We start from the raw sequence: 18,788 nt of genomic DNA, 5'->3' as shown, positions 1-18,788 counted from the left end.
AAGGCTGTAAGGACCCTAAACTCGTGATTACCTTTAACAAAATAAAAATATATATCTTTTCCCTATTGAAGAAACATTCAGCCCCTACTCAATACACAAAGGAAGGAGGCGGGGCTCTATATGCGCCGACTCTATATGCGCCGATTTGTCTTGTGATGAGGTAGTAATAACATCAAATCATAATACACCCCACGTTGTCCCAAGAGTGCAGTCAAAACAAGGTTTGCATGCCAGTCTGATTAAAAGCAACCCTTTGTCATACCACGTTACAGAAACCAATTCACGAATGATATATACAAACTATATCAAATTTTAATCGGCCTTATCCGACTTTCATAACTGCATGCAGAGAGACAGCGCAAAATAACAATATCCGTCAAACACTATTTTCCATGCCATGTTGACGTACGGTGTATACTATAAAAGCTATACTGTTGAGTCCCTATTACGAATACTTTATATTCGGCTTATACACTGGTATTTTATCTAGACACTTCATCACGGTGCGTTGCAACGAGGATGCAGTGCAATCTGTACTCATTTTCTGGCATCATGCCAAATGGCTGCAACACAATGTTGTGACTCATTTGGGATCATCTATCGCGACCCACTTGGGCAACATTCCAGGTAACAAACTCCAGTGATTATGACGGGCCACTACGAATCACTGACGAGCATGCTTGGCGGAACTAAGCTCTTGTGTGCTGTCCCTCTAAGAAAAGAAAAAATAATCGCGTGTAGGCAGAAAGAAAACAAACACGAGTATTCGACGTCTCGAAGTTGGTCCACACTTTGGACTAACATTGAACAGTTCGTTTACTACACTTTTTTTTCCTACCTTTTCGAATCTTGAAAAAATATACCGCAGGACGTTTCAATGCTATTTACAGATGCAGCACACGAATACGCCTTCAGGAGAGGCGCAGGAACTGAAGCAATCTCAGCAGCTACGCACAACCACGAAATGCAGGCACACAAACATCAGCAAAACATTCTGCAACGCATGGAAACCTGATCTGAGAGCAACGAACCCTCCTGTACTTGGGAATTCCTTGCCATACCTTGTTCATTCTTTCGCGAAAATAGAGAAAGCTAAATGTTGGCCGTGGTTTCGCTGTGCTTTGGAACGGTGACGAACTGAAAGCTACATACTATATGTTAACAAAGCTACGACACGCCCAGATGCACTTAACCAGAACCCAATTGTAGCCCATGTCAAAAAAACAAACAAAAAAATCAAGTTGCCTCACTGACGAAAATACCCCACCCGCGCTAAAGTATGCAGAGAAGAAGGCGTGCTCTTTCTCGGGGAATCGGCATCCGATAAAGCGAGCCGTGCGCGACAGGGCATCGGCCTAGTCGCTGTTGTGACGGAAGCAGCGCGAGTGGCGACAGGGCCCACACAAAAGTTTGACACAGCGGAACGAATACAATACGAAAAGGGGACAAACAGTTCTTTACTGCGGACGTATGCGTCGCTTTGCAGGTGCTACCCGCGATTACACACAGAGAAAGAATGAAACCCAAGAAACAGCGGCAGAGACACAACCATGCCGGAAGTGAAGGTAGAAAGCATGAAATGTTGATCTCGCCTCCGGTTGGGCGTGAGCGGCGCTTTCTCGAATGCTAGAACAGTGGCTCCTTCGGACTATGTGCTGGCGTTCAAACTGTCCACAAGCGTGCATTTACTCCCGAGTGTTAACAGATCAAAAAAGCAGTGATCGGGACTGTCCACGATAACTCTCCATGTCGAACGGAGGCTCCACACTAGCTAGCGAGATGTCCAAAAGTGTTAGGCCTAGCACACAAGGAGGCATTCCGGCAGCCCAGCTGACTCTCAGTACACTTATTTTTCCAAGATATTTGAGGCCTTCCAGTTCCCTTGAGTGCGTTTATAACGATCCTAAAAGGGGGCCAGGAAGTTGCAGATCCGCTCGACGGAAACTGGCGAAAGTAGAGGGCCCGACTTGACACTTGCGGAACTCCGATACGCTCAATCATTAACAAATTAGGTGAAGGACCAGTTAACGCCGAGAGAAGAGTCTCACATACCTTTAGACTATTGAGGTCGATGTCATCCAGACTGCAGTTTACACTCGGCTGAGTGTGCGCCATGGCGTTGAGCGCAGCGAGAATGCCGATAGGAACAAAAGATCCCAAGCGCCCCTCGGAGCCTTCTCGGAGGCTCCCTTGCCGAATAAAACACGGAAAGGGACTCCGGCCGGCTCGAGCGTAGCTGTGTAACGTCACATTAGTTCTACACAGTTACTCGGGTGAACAGTGTCAAACACGATGTAGTTTCACGATTCTCATTGCAGATGTTCTCACACACCTCACCAACACAACCGGCCGTCAATGCTTGCTCTACATCAACCACAAGCCTGCTGCAATGGCTTCAAGCCTTTCCCCGCCTCCACACTTTGCTTGCGTGACTATTACGACGGCCGTATAAGGTCGCTGCATACAGTACATTGAAGAACAGTTTTATAATTAAAGACTCATAAGCGTTTTGTTACAATACATTAATAAATGCGACAATTTATAAAAGAGTACAAAGAAACTAAGGAGCCTCCGAACTCCACAAACATAGATAACACTGCACCATGACAGTAGCCGGATACGTGCAACTAATCGGACAACCAAGTTGCACAGCTAGTTTCGGTTTGTGGGCGCGCGCACGTGATTGTGCAGCAGAAAGCTAAACTAGCGTTGTTTAACTTCTGGGTGAAAGCGGTCGCAAAATGAGTTCGAATTCATTACACCGATTAAGATGGGCTTTACAGATACAAGGTAAGCTCGTTTGCACGGTTATCATGGGCCTTAAAAGTTACAGAAGCGGTACCGCACCTTTTGTCGTGCACGATTGTGTACGTGCATGCACGAAAACACCTGGAATCGTCCATGTACAGCACGATCAGTCCTTCTTCCTACCAGTCTAACTAAGTGATCTTTTACCGAGTGATTCGGGATCGGTTTTTAAATGCTAAGTATTAGATAGTGAAGTCTTTGTAAGCATTTGTGTCGCAGGTGCCGACGATTGTGGCTATAGTAGTCGATCATTTGACGCACTCGATCGTTGTCTGGTGTTTGTTGCGGAATGTTGGTGTGCTCATCTTTGGTTACAGGTACCGATTGTTGTCGGGGGCAAGTGGTAAGAAAACGGAGGGACCACGCTGGTGGCGGTTATGGTCGCGCGCACAAGCCATGGCACGCGCTTCGCGTGCATCGAGCCTGCTCAGCGACGTCAGCCGTGCCAGCGGGCCAGCAAAAAAGACGACGGCTTGGATCCGCGGGTGAGATCTTTTTCTGCTCCCTACAGGCGCCGGGCCTCTCATTAGAAAACGAGAAAGAAAAATCTGTTGTCACCGCATTCTGTAGTCGTTTGGGCGGCAGTCGCTAACCGTCGTTCAAATCGTGCCTCCATCATCTCGATGCCCCGGCTCTTCCATGCTTGTCGACGTGGGCTAGACGGAGGACTAATAATTTTGCACACCCGCGCATGATTTGCCTGTGCTCCATCGATGAGCCGTAATAAAGTGAGCTTATCCGAAAGTGATCGAATTCGGCTTCTACCTGTTTTTAGTAGGATATACAATCGTGTGTGTCGGTTTAGACTTCGAAAAATGCGTCATTAATTTTCCAGACAAGACCGCGACGTTTTGTAGGCGATCACCCAATGCAGACGAGACGGCGCCGTGCACACAAGCGCACATATCGCGCATTTCTTAAGCATTTATGGGCGAAAGCGTCAGAATTTAGGGCATGCACTTAAATGAACGACGAATTTAGGCACGGTATCATATCCATTTGAGATCGACGTGCCATAGTGTAAATTTTTATCCCGAATGTCCCCGAAATTTCAGGGCCTAGAAAAAAGCTAGCTGAATATGGGAAAGTAATTGGAGGAATCGTATTGAAATGCGAGGTATGTTGTTAGCCAACCTGAAAACTTATAGGACAGAGTGCTGGTGAACACATGTGATCACATGAAATTGTGGTTGGTCATGTGGACACAATTTTTTTAGATTTTAAATTAAAAAAAAAGACAGTGATTTGAATGATGGACAAATGTTAGAAGACATGTAGGTTGTGCATGCATTTGGAAGGAAATGAAAGCTCACACTTTTTTGCGAATCATGAAGATGAATAAATGGTCAATTTCACAGTTCACACACAAGAATATGTGCGATATGAACACATTAGGGTGTCTTGGGCGTTAGATCACTTCTTATATTAAATGTTTTCTCTTTTGTAATTTCATTCCACATACAATCAAGGCCGTACCCAGGAATTTATTTCGGGGTGTGCTTATGTGTAGAATGGCTAACTTTGGCAACTGGTGGCCGATGTGAAGGTGCATGAATACTTTTGTATCACCCAAAAAACTAAGCATGAAAAAATTTGGGGAGGAGCGCATTAGAACCCCACCAACTCCCTTCCAGTTACAGCCCTGTGTACAATGTGGTGTACACTGGTAGAATCAGCACACGATGTACTCCATAACATGGGATACACACTTCTTTGGTGCACAGACATGGTGCACAGACTTTTGCTTTCATTTCCTCATTGAAATTCATATTGCAATTTTGCATTCAACAAAGATTTTTATCTTGATCTGTTGCACTATGTCGAAATTTTCAGTTTAACTAATGGAGTCATAAACATTATTACACCATTACATTTTTGCAATGACCTTTCACATAGTTGCCTACGGGTGCTTTTTCAGGCATTGCATTAATTCATGCACTTGGACATAGCAATACACACTTAATTAGCATGCACTAAATTATTAATTGTACAGATATCTAACATACTGAAGCTTTAGTGCTTGATCACTTTTAAAATATGGTATGGCATATATAACATCTTGAGTTTTTCTGTGCGTGCTGCGCGTCATAGCTTAAAAACTGAAGCATCCAGCTTTGCATGCAATTTTACACTTCTTATACTTGCTCAAGCAAAAACAGTTGTTAATAGCCACTGGACCTGCATTATTCATACATTATGAATTTCCATAACTTATAGCTGTCGCTCTAAAAAATTCTTATTCTATAGAAATTCAACACTATAAATAAGCTGTCACAGACAAGTCATTTTTTGTCTTGAAGGATGATTTATTAGATTAGCAGCAACTTGGCACAGCTGATTTACAGGATTGTACCTCGGTGTCTTGAACAAAGCAAGTCTGAGCACACCAGCTCTGAGCTGATGCCTTAATATACTTCGTTCTACTCTCTGTAGTATTGAGAACACAGTTCTGGTTCAAAATAGTTTTGCTAATGGCTAAATGAATGCTCTGATGCAAATATAAGAAGTTGTGTATGCAAGTTGACTCTTCCTATTTACCCATTGTGTTGGTGCATTTCACTTCACATAGTTACTTCACCTAACTGAAAAAACAAGAAAAGAAAATTGAATCGCGCATTGTGTGAAGAACAGGATTACCCTGTTACATTGTCCAGTTTACGAGCTGCAAAACTCTTTGCAGTTATCATGCCAGACCGACTTGCCTAACTTTTAGTTCGGTTCGTGTTTGTTGAACACCTTGAATTTTGTCAGTTACTTTCCTTGTTATTGTAGTCTTTGTGTTGGAGTCATAAGTAATAAAGTTTATGCCAGACCAAGTGGCCCCACATTTACTTCTATGCTTGTTAGTTCATCACTTTCAAGAGACACTAGAGTCAAATGGCAATTTACATCTTAGTGAAAGCTCAAGTTGAAAGTGACAGTATTATCAACAGTGCCCTACTTAGCGAGAAATTAAGGTGAATGGACGAAAACACATGCGCCACTAGGACTAAGAAATTCGCAAAATGATCCCGATGACATACCGCCTACAATTATTCACTAGTAATCGATCTAGCTGCACTAAGTAAAGAACCTCCTGTGCATCAAGAGGTGTAATAGAATGCTACTTAATTGTTTTTGTTAGTTTCATGGAAAAAAGAAAAACTACCGGACGTTAGTATGGGGAATGGCGCGAATGGTTCAACCGGACAGGTCATGCCATCTACTGGGGCACAGTTGAACCAAGCACGTCTGCCATCGCGGAGGCCATAGCACGAAAGAGTTCAATGGTCGTTGTTGCTGCTGTGGATTCCACTACTTTCATTCTGCTGCTACTGGTGTCGGTGGCGCACAATAAAACCAGGCAACGTTGTGCACGGTAGCAGTGACGCGAAACGTCCTGCTTGAGACGGGTAATTTGAAGTACGCTGACCCGATGCAGGCCACTAAAACGCAATTTTATTTAAAAATAAGCTCTTCTTTGGCACAAATGTAACACTACGAGGTGACTGCTACTTCAACAAACAACATCGACTTAATAGTTGCGTTAGTGTCCCTTTGAATGTTGTAGACTATCTTTACATGTTGTTGTTGTCTCTGTGTTGTAGTCATTAATAAAGTTTTTGATACAAGTGCAAGTGTTCTGGCCTTTACTTATTAACCGAGATGCGCCTCGAGCTACGACAGATGTACTTTTTTCACTGGCAGACACCTGCTCTCTGGCCGATTCTTCTTCCGGCAAGTGAAGTCTTGTCCTTGTGCCAGAAGCGGGACTTGGTCTGCCGGGAGACCAATCCGTTCAAAGCAATCATGGCTATGAATGGCGACAGCATGCAGGTAAAGCTTTACTGATGTTCATACACAGCTAGTGTGATAAAAAACTAGGTCACATAGAATGAGGAAACTGTTCACGTGTTTACATTACTTACAATGCATTTAAAATTTGAAAGTTACGTGTTGAGAGGGTCAACTAGCAGGGGCGTAGGCAGATATGTTTTCGAAGAGGGGCACCTCTTTGAAATGGTCATTTCTCGCACTGCATGCCGTGGCAATGAAAAAAAGAGGGGGAGGGCATGGGCTTGTTGTCTTACCCCTGGCTACTCCACTGACAGCTAGTGCTATATATGGTCGCTCTCAATAAATTGACATTTCATGCTTGTTTGTTTGGTCTGTTCATATTTATAATGATAAAGTGTGTTACTAAACGTTGTTTAAGAAAAGAAGTGCACAGAAAATTCAATGCATGTCCTGACAATCCTTTTCTTGTACTACGTTCAGTAATGCGCCGTTTCATCAAAAATTATTTTTTAAAAACTCACCCACTGTACCATCTTAAGTCTGTATCTTTACAGAATATCACCGCGAACGAGTATATTGCAGTCAAACGAATTATTATGACTCTGTCTAGCACTTTTTTATGGCATTCCACCGAATGGCTAAAATAGCTAGTGTGCATGCACTTACTGTGCAGGACTTTGTAATCACACCACCAATGCACCTGATGGACTTCTGCTCAATGCCCGTGCAATACGAGTGCGTGGTAGCACCTATGCCCACACCTTATGGGCCTCCGTCTGACACCTCTCAAATGGATGCGTCACCACCACCTTCGTTTCCACCTCCAAATCCTGTGGTAGGGCCAGCGCACAACACACGCTCCAAGCGGGCTTCCATGGGGTCATACATGCGGCCCCAGTGCTATGTCTGTGGCAAGAAGTTCGAGCACCCCGTGCACCTGCGTAGACACATGGAGCTCCATGCCCCATTCACGGGGGAGGGCCATTCAATGGCCTCTGGAGACGACGACAAGATTCCACCGCTGCCGCTGTTGCCCGACGCACCACCACCACCCCCACCGCGAGCGCCATCTCGTCGGAGCTCATCAGGCCGGGGCTCCCATCAGGGAACACTGCACTCCTGCTACATATGCACCAAGAAGTTTAAACAGGTGCATACCTATAGCTACGGTAAAGTTGACTGCTTTGAAGTGGGCACCATTTTTAAATTTGTAGTTCATACACATTTTCTGCTGCACTTATTGGGAATTTTGTACTTCATATTCTGCAGCTTTTTACCTATTGTCAGGTAATTGGTGCTGGCATGTCGCCGATATCCACGTGTGGGGGACTTGGGGTAAAAAAGGTACTATGAGCAAGTTCAGGGAAGCTAAGAATGTACTGTGTACAAAATTATTGCCAAGAACATGGCACAAAGTGTAGCGTGAATCTTGCTCTCTCTTTTACATGCAGTTTTGTTAGTACATTATACTTGGAGTACAGAAATTTTCAGGCCCTTCTTGGTTCGGCTCAACTGTTTTACCGGCTAATTTCACTGCTATTAATTTCAGTAATATACACAAAAAAAAATGAAATGGAAGTTGGGTCAGTTCCTTCTTTCTCCCACCTTTGTTACATTGTTCATGTGATGAAGGCACAAAATTTAAGTTCTTCAATACTATACAAGAACTTCTCACAAGAACCCCCTCCCCAGAACATACTCAGTTTTTCAACATCCTTTTTATGCCTACTGCTGCACGATTGCTTTCTTTTCTTGAAGGAAATGTCATGACGACGCAGTGAGAACTTGGGAAAGCGGCTTTAGCGCATGTCGCCATAAAATTAAGAGCAGCAATGTTGAGCTTTTTGGTTGCGCTGCCTCCCAGGTGGGCCACCTGAACAACCACGTGCGACTCCACACGGGCGAGAAGCCCTATGAGTGCCAGGTGTGCAAGAAGAAGTTCACGCAGAGTGGCCACCTGTTGAGCCACACACGCATGCACACCAATCAGAGGCCGTACGAGTGCAAGTACTGCAACAAGAGCTTCACCCAGAGTGGCCACCTGAACAACCACGAGAGGCTGCACTCGGGCGAGCGGCCCTACCAGTGCACCGTCTGCTCCAAGCGGTTCACCCAGAGTGGCCACCTGTCCAACCACATGCGCCTCCACTCGGGTGAACGCCCTTTCGAGTGCCAGGTATGTGCCCAAGCAGACATGGTGACCATCGGTGAAGTTCACCCCTGAACTATGTGACGATCGGACCTTATCGGAAGTTTAACAAATAATTGTCTGGGTTCTACATCCCAAAACCTTGCCATGATTATGAGAGACGCCGTATCAAAGGGCTCCAGAAATTTGTACCTTCTATTGTTTCCTAATGTGCATCTAAATCTAAGCACACAGGCCTCTGGCCATCCAAATATGGCCACCGCAACTGGGTTTTAGTCGCAAGACCTTATGATCGGCCGGCAGTGGAGTATCATAACCACTAGACACCCGTGGGAGGTTTTTCGGAAGCTTGGGGAGCGTACAGCTAAGATCGTCAAACACAGTAGCCAGATAAAACTGAACTCGGGGCGCTGCCAAAAAGTAATAAATTGTGAAATGTGGCACATTTCTGAAAATTTTTGTTATCTCTTGTGGAACATAGGGGGCAGGGCACCCATCTTGCTCTTGCACATTCTCTCTTTCTCTCTCTCTATATATATATATTGAGAGAGAGACTTGTAGAAAATATTAAGAAGACAATAAGCAATTGTCTGTTCCATAAAACAAAACTTTAATTTTTTTTTGCATACATCCCATACTTAGCACAAGAGCCGTGCAAGAGCTGCAATTTTCGTCACCTGTTGCGACCGGGGTTTCCAGACACCGGAGGTCCGGGATGAAGTTGTCGAGGCAGGAGGAAGAGAGACTTGAAGAGGGTTTATTTACAATATATACATTGCGAACTCCCTACACGGTGAGCCCTCAAACGTGGCAGGCCTCTACATGACTCCTAACATAGCGCTCCATGGTGCTTGGTTCTACATGGTTCTGCTCGGTTCTGCTCTGTTCTGCCTAACATAGCGCTCCATGGTGCTTGGTTCTACATGGTTCTGCTCGGTTCTGCTCTGTTCTGCCTGGTTCTCTTCTCGAAAAAAAGCACACCGAATGAGCCGTGGGGGCTCATTATAAAGGGTCTGTCCTCCCCAGATCCCTAGATCGGGGACCGCGTACAGAGGGCACCGTCCAACCACGGATCACACATTACCCGCGAGGGTGACGAGCACGCACGGTCCACGTGAACGTTCAAAATTGAAGCGTGGTCACTGCACGGCCATGTGGCACGAACGTGGCTCCTCCTCGTCAAGGGGGTGTCGCTGGGCGAGGGGTCTGAAGTTGATGACTGCATCCATCGAAAGGGTCGCCGTAAACAAGCTTCAAATGGTCGCCGAACGACTCGTTCAATTAGCGGGACGATTTCCGGCCGCCGCCGCCGCCGTCATCTTCCAAAGAAGAAGCTGCACTTGTGGTCTCCCGAACTGCTCACGGTGTCGTGGCGGCAAGACGCCGCACCCTCCGGCCAGGGGGGAACAATACATGGCGGACACAGGCCGCCAACCCGTTTGGCGACTAAAAAAGGAACATCAAAAGGAACGCCGATCCATTGTCAGACCTGGCGCCGGTCCTAACAGTAGGCAGCCGGTCGTTCGGTTACTTGTTTGAAGATTAAAGGAGCGCCGCTCCCTCTTCAGCTCCGGCGCCGGTCACAACAGCTCGTCCGCCGGCGGGAGAAGCGACCTGAGGGTGACCAGCTGCACAGGTTGCTCGAAGTGTCGCTGTGTAGTGCTGTCTTCCAGGCCACTGCTGATGACGCCCAGCCAAGGACTCTTTCCCTCTCGTTCCTTGTGGCTCCCCTCTGGGAAAAGCATTCATACACACCACCACAGGCACGGGAGAGCACCCTGCCCGCACTGAGACACGTCGAGTCCGACAAATTATCCAAAAGCAACCTTACTTAAGCAGTATTACCAAACACAAAGCAGCAATCGGGACGTTTCTCTGAGGTTTCACCAAAACTCCTAATCCCGATCCGATAATAATCTTCCCATCAAACTGCTTTCAAGAAAACTAATTGTCAAGTGATGCGCTCACCGTGGCATACCCGAGTGCTTGCGTGAGTAATCCGCCGTAACCCACCAGGTATCATACTCATAAAATAAAGCATTTTACTTCACGCTATCTTTTAGTTCCCGAAATTTAGTGCCGCCAAAGCCAGTCGTCAATTCCTTTTGAGAAGACGAAAGCATAACTGCCGTGCTGCACCTGCATTAGGAACATCTTTATTATACATCCGCAAACGCACATCACAGTGCTCCTGCCTGGAGGAGATACCACCTAACCGTTCCCTTGCTGTTGCCACTTTCACAAAGCATACATATAAACTCACGAGCTAGCTTTTCTTACACACCGGACACATGCGAACAAAACATTAAATGAACAACAAAAAAAGTTTCGCATGAATCCTGAAAAATCTCGCAAGCAATAACTTTGCGTCTCTACGCTCAGTCATAATTAGTTCATAACGTTGCTCCTGCTCATTTACACGTATCTACCATGACGCAGGCTCCTATGCGTGTCGTTTATGCAATCGCACAACGCTTACCTTAGCTAAACGTACAACGCCCAAGAAATGAACAAAACCAAAAATGTGTTACCTAAACACTATTTGGTAGACGAGATTCTTAAAAAACACATTAAAATCCAAAACAACTTAAACAGTCAAAAGCAAATTTCAAAACAAAATAAATCCACTAATGACCATCGTCAAAAGCTCACGGATGTCTACTCCTTTTTGGGACTAACGCGCGGTGTCGCGCCCTGTGGGTCTTTCTAGGCGAACGGGAAATGGAACAATGGCAAAACCCATTCGCTTCGCCTCCGACCCCCGCAAAGCTCTGCGCCGACAACCTGCGTTCTTACTCTCGCTGAGTACCTCGCACTCCCGCAGTCCATCAAACATGCCGTCGATAGAGCGACGAAAGGGTCTGCCTTTCTACCCAACGTGCTTTTTTTTTTTTTTTTTCGTTTTGTCCGGCGGCTCGGACGCATACAAACCAACTCCGGTGCCGATGACAAACGCCTAATTCTGTACGCTCTAATGCGTGTCACTATCCTTCCAATAGATCTATACAACGCATATAGGCTACCAAAATGATAGAGCGCTAACGAAAACAAAGTACAAACGAGTTATTTACAAAATCACAAAAACAAACAAAATGTTCCTTTCAACAGTCCCGAGTCGACGTTTTCCGAGAGGCTAACAGCTGTTCGCAACAACTCTGAGTCGAACTCGCGGTGGTCGCGCCCGGAACGATTTTCTCGAGAAGCGGGGTCTACAACACGCGTCAATCGCCCTGCTACCGAACCCCGCGACGTTCCTCGAAGCCGACTTGCTGTCGCTTCCTGCCCCTCGAAAACCACCGACTCTTTTGCCCCGCACCCCGTCCAATGCACCGCGAGAACAACGGAAGGGTCTCTTGCCCCTCGACCACTTACGCACACAATGCGCTTCTCTTTTCTTTGTTCTCTGGCCGCTTGGACGCTTGCGATACGGCAACTTTCTTGAAATTTCGCTCCGCCATTTGAATACATTCCTCAAACGCGTCGCGATTTTTGCCTGCCTGTTTTTACGGCGTTTTCTCCGTTTTGCACGTCTCTTGGTGCCGTCTACGGAGCCTTTCGCCCATCTCTGATGCTCACCAGCACCCACATGCTCATCTGATTTTTCGCGCGGACTGTCTGGATAATTGCCTAGCAATCTATCCTTCAAACACTGCCGCGTACGATGCGCTTTTCTTTTCCGGCGGTTCGGACGCATACGATACAGACCCGTCAGAGATGACAACGGCACTTTTCTCGCGATTTTACCACGCCGTTTGAAACCCTTACTCAAATGCGTTGTGCTCATCTCGAGCTTTGCCTTTTTGTTGCCCTTCGGACGCTTTCTCCCCTGTGCACGCTTCTTTGTGCGGACCTGGGAGCCTTTCGTCCTACTCTGACGTTCTTCATCACCGATATGCTCCTCCGCCATCTCGCGCGCCCAGTCCTGATGATTGCCTATCAGTTCATCGTTAGACCGCGGCCGCGTAGATTGCGCACTTCTGTTCCTTACTCTCCGGCCGCTCAGACGCATGCGATTTAAGCCAGTCAGAGAAGACAACGGGCCTTTTCTCGCAAATCCGCCACGCCGTTTGAAGGTCCTCGTCAAACGCGCCGCGCTGATCGCGAGCCTTGCCGCGCTTCTGTTTTTCGGACGCTTTCTCCGTTTGGCACATTCCTTGGTGCCAAACCTGGAGCCTTTCGTCCGCCTCTGACGCTCATCAACATGGTCTACAGGGCTGCAAGGTTCGATGGAACACTCTGTTAATCTTAACTTCGTTTCCACCACCACGGAACCCTCACACCCTGCTGTGACCGCGAGCTCTTTTCCCTCAGAATGGGTTAAAACCTGTTCCATTCCCTTACAGGCACTAGCCTTCTCTTTGGCCTCAAACGGCACCGCCGCTATATCTACAGATATCAGACCCGCAGCACTCTCTTCGGCCCTAAACGGCACCGCTGCTGAAACGCACCGTTCGTGCGGTACATCTGCAAATTTCTGACCTGTAGCCCTCTCTTCGGCCTTAATCGGCACCGCCGCTACGTCGCACCGTTCGTGCACTTCATCTACAGATGTCTGACCTGTAGCCTTCGCTTCGGTCTTAAATGGCACCGCCGCTACATCGCACCGTTCGTGCGCTACATCTATGGATTGACCACTCTGCTGCAATGCCACCAATTCACAATTAAGCCTTTCTATCTCTTCATCTAATTCCTGCATCCTTTTTATATGTTCTTCATGCCTGCGCTCAGCTTCCAATTCCTCCTGGCGCCATCTTTCCTTTCTTTGCGCCCTTTGTACTTCCTCCTCCTGGTCCAATAAGTACATATTCCCGAAGTGCTCGATTTCCTCATTGTCACTATTGCTTTCGAGAATCACTTCGCGGAGTTTAGAAGCAGGCATATCATCATTAAAATCTAGCTCCAGATCCCAACACAGGTTCAGCAGGTCCTCTCTCGTCAATCTCGTAAGATCCATGGCGACTACTTTGCTTTGGCTCAGCTGTGACAAAACACAAACCCACCAGCGTTTCAATTCTGGGTCTAGAGAAATTGAAGCCTGGCAAATCTCACAGCGGAGACCACAAGCTTAAGCACCCAAGTAGCACTACGTGGCCAACATCCCTCTCTACTTTTTCTTGTTAATTTTTCACTCCTGCTTTTTACAACATCCTAAAATTTAACCCGCAACGTACCCTTAGAAATTTTGAAACATTACCACTTGTTCCTATTGAATCATCTAAGCTTTCCTGCTTTAGCGTACTTGCTCAGATAATCATCCAGTGCTGCCTTGTGCTGAGATAACAACCACAGTGGCCAGGCAGTTGTTGGTTATATCTATCTTTTAACGAATCTAGGCTAAAAGACTCGATATATCTCAAGCACAAAGCCAGGCACTCACCCCATTACGTGCGGTGGTGGTACGCTGCTTCGATCCCGCCGAGTTCCAGGGCTTTCGGCTGGCCTCCGGTACATGTCGCTCTCCGTCGCAGACTCGTATCCCACCGCTGCCAACCAGTTGTTGCGACCGGGGTTTCCAGACACCGGAGGTCCGGGATGAAGTTGTCGAGGCAGGAGGAAGAGAGACTTGAAGAGGGTTTATTTACAATATATACATTGCGAACTCCCTACACGGTGAGCCCTCAAACGTGGCAGGCCTCTACATGACTCCTAACATAGCGCTCCATGGTGCTTGGTTCTACATGGTTCTGCTCGGTTCTGCTCTGTTCTGCCTAACATAGCGCTCCATGGTGCTTGGTTCTACATGGTTCTGCTCGGTTCTGCTCTGTTCTGCCTGGTTCTCTTCTCGAAAAAAAGCACACCGAATGAGCCGTGGGGGCTCATTATAAAGGGTCTGTCCTCCCCAGATCCCTAGATCGGGGACCGCGTACAGAGGGCACCGTCCAACCACGGATCACACATTACCCGCGAGGGTGACGAGCACGCACGGTCCACGTGAACGTTCAAAATTGAAGCGTGGTCACTGCACGGCCATGTGGCACGAACGTGGCTCCTCCTCGTCAAGGGGGTGTCGCTGGGCGAGGGGTCTGAAGTTGATGACTGCATCCATCGAAAGGGTCGCCGTAAACAAGCTTCAAATGGTCGCCGAACGACTCGTTCAATTAGCGGGACGATTTCCGGCCGCCGCCGCCGCCGTCATCTTCCAAAGAAGAAGCTGCACTTGTGGTCTCCCGAACTGCTCACGGTGTCGTGGCGGCAAGACGCCGCACCCTCCGGCCAGGGGGGAACAATACATGGCGGACACAGGCCGCCAACCCGTTTGGCGACTAAAAAAGGAACATCAAAAGGAACGCCGATCCATTGTCAGACCTGGCGCCGGTCCTAACAGTAGGCAGCCGGTCGTTCGGTTACTTGTTTGAAGATTAAAGGAGCGCCGCTCCCTCTTCAGCTCCGGCGCCGGTCACAACACACCCTATGACTTGATAGCTTAAAATAGCTGCGAGACAGGATGGTGAAAAGTCTGCTGACAATGGTTGAGAGCCTAGATCAGGCTCTTAAAAAATATCTCAGGCTAGTGCCAAGGGAGGGGGGGGGGAACCTCTGTCTCTCATGATGCAGCCCAGAGGGGGCCCGAGCCCCTCAGCTTCCCCCTGTTCTCTCCGCCTATGCGTGAAACAAAAGCACTCGGTGCAGGACAGCCCCGTGCATTCGCAGAATTGTCCCACATTAAGGGCTATTGTTGCGTGTTCCACAGGGATACAAAAATTCTAAAAAATGTCCCGCACTTCACAATTTATTTTTTGGCAATGACGTTAGCGGCGAGCACTTCACACTTCCATAAAAGTGAGCTAGGTACATGTGGCGGTGATGAATTGTGGTTTGGTATAATATCACTTTGTTTACACAAATATGTATTTGGCATTCAACTTGCAACATTACTCTTTCTTTCAGAGGCGACAAAATATTTGAAGAGAAAATTTTCTACCAACGGTTAAAGAAAATTATTACACTATGTCTCTCTATGCTGTGAGAATGAAGAAAAAACATGGAGGAAAAGCTTATAGAGGCCTGCAACATTAAATTGTGGTTCACGCTGCAAGCTGCAATTGTTAACAATGAATTCGTCCATTTGAAACGTTATGCACATAAATACTCAAATGCAAGATACCCTGAAATAAATTTTGAGGATTTCGTATTTATTTACCTAGTCTTGGTAAGCTGCAGTTTATAGATAAAAATTTGATGAACACATTCATTTCATGCGAGATATCATCATATAAATTTTGGACACTTAGTGTTCACCGAGTCATGGTAAGCTGCAGTTCCTAGGTCAAAATATGATGAAAACATTCACATGAAAATAATGTGCTATATTTGTTGCCAGCAAAGCATTTATCTATTTGTTACAATAGTCAGCAATTACGTCATAAAAATGACCTTCTTTCCATTTCACAATATTTTATGCAGATAAATATTTTAGCCTTTTTCTTGATCCGTTAACGTGACTGTTGCATGTTACATATGCTCCAAGTTAAATTCATTTAAACTGATAGATACTTGGGGTTTAATGTCCCAATACCACCATATGATTATGAGGATGAAATGCCGTTGTGGAGGGCTTCAAGAATTTCGACCACCTGGGGTTCTCTAATGTGCACTAAAATCTGAACACACGGGCCTGCAGCATTTTCACTTATCTCGAAATTGCAGCCACTGCTGCCGGTATTCTATCCAGCGACCTGCGGGTCAGCAGCCGAGTACCTTAGCCACTAGAACACCGCTGCACTTTTTTACTGCTTTTTCATTTAATATAAGCGGTGACAATACTGTGTGTTTGGACACGTCCAACAGGTGTGCACCAAGACCTTCACTCAGAGTGGGCACCTGAACAACCACATGCGCCTTCACACTGGTGGACGCCCGCACGCATGCCCGGTGTGCCAGAAGCGCTTCACCCAGACGGGCCACCTGAGCAACCACATGCGCATGCACACGGGCGAGCGCCCTTATGACTGCCTCATTTGTGACAAGGCCTTCGCTCAGAGTGGACACTTGGCCAGCCACCTGCGCTCGCACCAAGGTAATGGCTGACAATTGTGCATGTCTGCCAACATACGAACCTTTGAAACTGGGCTTGCATAACACGGAAAAACGGGAGATGCGGTAATGGCATGCCTTTCTATTTCTGTTTTGTGCTATGTACATGCCCATTGTGAAATACTAACAGTGATTTACCTCACGACGTAGTGCAGACACAATGCATCAGCAGCAAACTTTGAATCATGCAAATTCGCGAGAAACCCAGTTCCTTTGATCATAGTGGCTTTTTTTCAGTGATGTTGCTGTTGATGCTTTAGCCTATTCTTTTCGGTACTTTACAGAATGAACAAGAAAGTTTTCTTACTTTGCTATTAGAAAACATGCAATGGCAAAACTGGCAACTTTTGCACAAAATTTTGGCACAAAAAGGAACTTAATTTTCATACAGTTTGATGAAATTATGTAAAATCATTCAGTTGGCTCAGCAGAAGACTCTAGATTAATTTCTATCACGTGGAAACTTTGAGATGAAGCAAAATTCAGGTACAAGACTGTTTTTGCGTTGAGGCCCCACCAAAGCGAGACTGCAGTGGCCACCAATCGAACTCATGCCCTCGTACTCAGAAAAGCAACACCTCAGCCGTTAAGTTACCCTGGCAGGTATCCTTGTCAATAAAGGTCCAGCATGAGAAGCTGGAATGATCAGCTTGACATGCTTTGCTGTTGAAAATACATAGCTGTGGCCCAATAAACCATTGTTGTCTTCCCACAGGTCTCACCCTTGGTGCATCGAGCACATCCTGCACGGGACGACTAGGCGGCATTCCACCTCCGCCGCGGCCAGCACCGCACATAATCAAGTTGACTCCCGCCGGTCAGGAAGAGGAACAAGAACAACAGGATGAGAAAAACAAACCCAAAGAAGAGCAACCGCAGCAGATGTTGCCAGATTTGTCCAAAAATGAGCCTTTAGACGACACCCAGCACAGCGGAGGCTGGAACCCCAGCGGACAGAGTACAGGCATACAGATGGCCTGCAGGACTTCAGTGGCACTGCCGCAGGAGAGCATGCCAATCTTGGAGCCAGCATTGGCTTCCATGATTGATAAGCAGCAAGCCGGGATACCAAGTAACGTGCCGAACGACGTGGTGGTGGTGGAAACGCATGCCAGTTTGCCACACAAGATGCAAGTCGAGGCTCACAAGGTTCCCCGCCAACACGGCAGGCTGGCCATGCAGCCTCGAGAAGTCGCAAACATGCAAGCGCGCATGGAAATGGCCATGCGTGCAAACATCCCAGCTGAAATGCAGAACAGAGTGCAGGCGGAGTTGGACCCGCACCTAGGCTGCCCACTAGACCTGACACAAGACCTGAGGTACCACTTAGAGTCTGATCCGCCTCTCTACCCACAATACAACTCGGACACAGACAGTGACGACAGTGACGACAGTGTCACGGTGACAGATCCACAGACCCTCTATGACATGATGAGCATGTCTAGCACCAGCCTAGGAACTTGATGACAACTTACAGCAGGAAAGAAGCCAAACAGGACAAACAAGTGAAGGCGTTTATAAAGAAGCTGAGGCAGCAGTAGAGCTTGACTCTGCAGATGGACGCAGGCTTCCCTGGGCTGAAAAACATTGTTTAGCATTTTGACATTTTACATGTTGCTTTTGTTTGTTTTTTTCATTATGCACAAATAAAACCCAATAGCTGTTTTTTCTATGTACCTTCACTATTATTTATGTTAAGTGGCACTTTCAAAAAATTATCAGCCAGTCCGAAAAAAATGCTGGGAATATACTGAATTTATGCAGGAGCAAGCAAGTGCTATATCAAAATATAGCTACTTTTTTTAAATCAGTAGTTTGACCAGAAGCATTTTTTGGAGGTAAATGACTAATATTGCATGCTATATAAACTATACCATCATATCAAGGTATTTCTAACCGAGTGCAAATATGTATGTACAGGCAAATTCATGCTTCTCACCCATACATATCAGGTTGCATGAAATGCACTCATGCAACTCCATTTTCTACCAAATACAAGTGCATACTTGCACCATCACCC

General features: G+C 46.7%; 2 protein-coding genes across 6 annotated transcripts in view; one reads left to right on the top strand and one right to left on the bottom strand.

The window, feature by feature from the left end:
• The window catches only part of msn (serine/threonine-protein kinase msn), an 84,209-nt gene extending 81,790 nt beyond the window's left edge, over positions 1-2,419 (bottom strand). For all 5 annotated transcript variants that reach the window (XM_037412308.2, XM_037412309.2, XM_075891623.1 and 2 more), the window contains exon 1: positions 2,053-2,419. In XM_037412308.2, the coding sequence (XP_037268205.2) occupies positions 2,053-2,115 (63 nt within the window). In that variant the 5' untranslated portion in view covers positions 2,116-2,419. The remainder of the gene's footprint in view (positions 1-2,052) is intronic.
• A 235-nt stretch (positions 2,420-2,654) lies between these two features.
• Positions 2,655-18,434, top strand: LOC119166349 (uncharacterized). Its single transcript, XM_037417938.2, has 7 exons — positions 2,655-2,790; positions 3,126-3,293; positions 6,496-6,624; positions 7,259-7,735; positions 8,450-8,761; positions 16,523-16,751; positions 17,484-18,434. Exons 2-7 carry the CDS (start codon positions 3,186-3,188, stop codon positions 18,230-18,232), a joined length of 2,004 nt encoding a protein of 667 aa, XP_037273835.2. The 5' UTR covers positions 2,655-2,790; positions 3,126-3,185; the 3' UTR covers positions 18,233-18,434.
• Positions 18,435-18,788: the final 354 nt, after the last annotated feature.

The sequence above is a fragment of the Rhipicephalus microplus genome, chromosome 1 (genome assembly GCF_043290135.1).
Source record: "Rhipicephalus microplus isolate Deutch F79 chromosome 1, USDA_Rmic, whole genome shotgun sequence".
NCBI lineage: Eukaryota > Metazoa > Arthropoda > Arachnida > Ixodida > Ixodidae > Rhipicephalus > Rhipicephalus microplus.
This window is presented reverse-complemented; position numbering and strand designations above follow the sequence as displayed.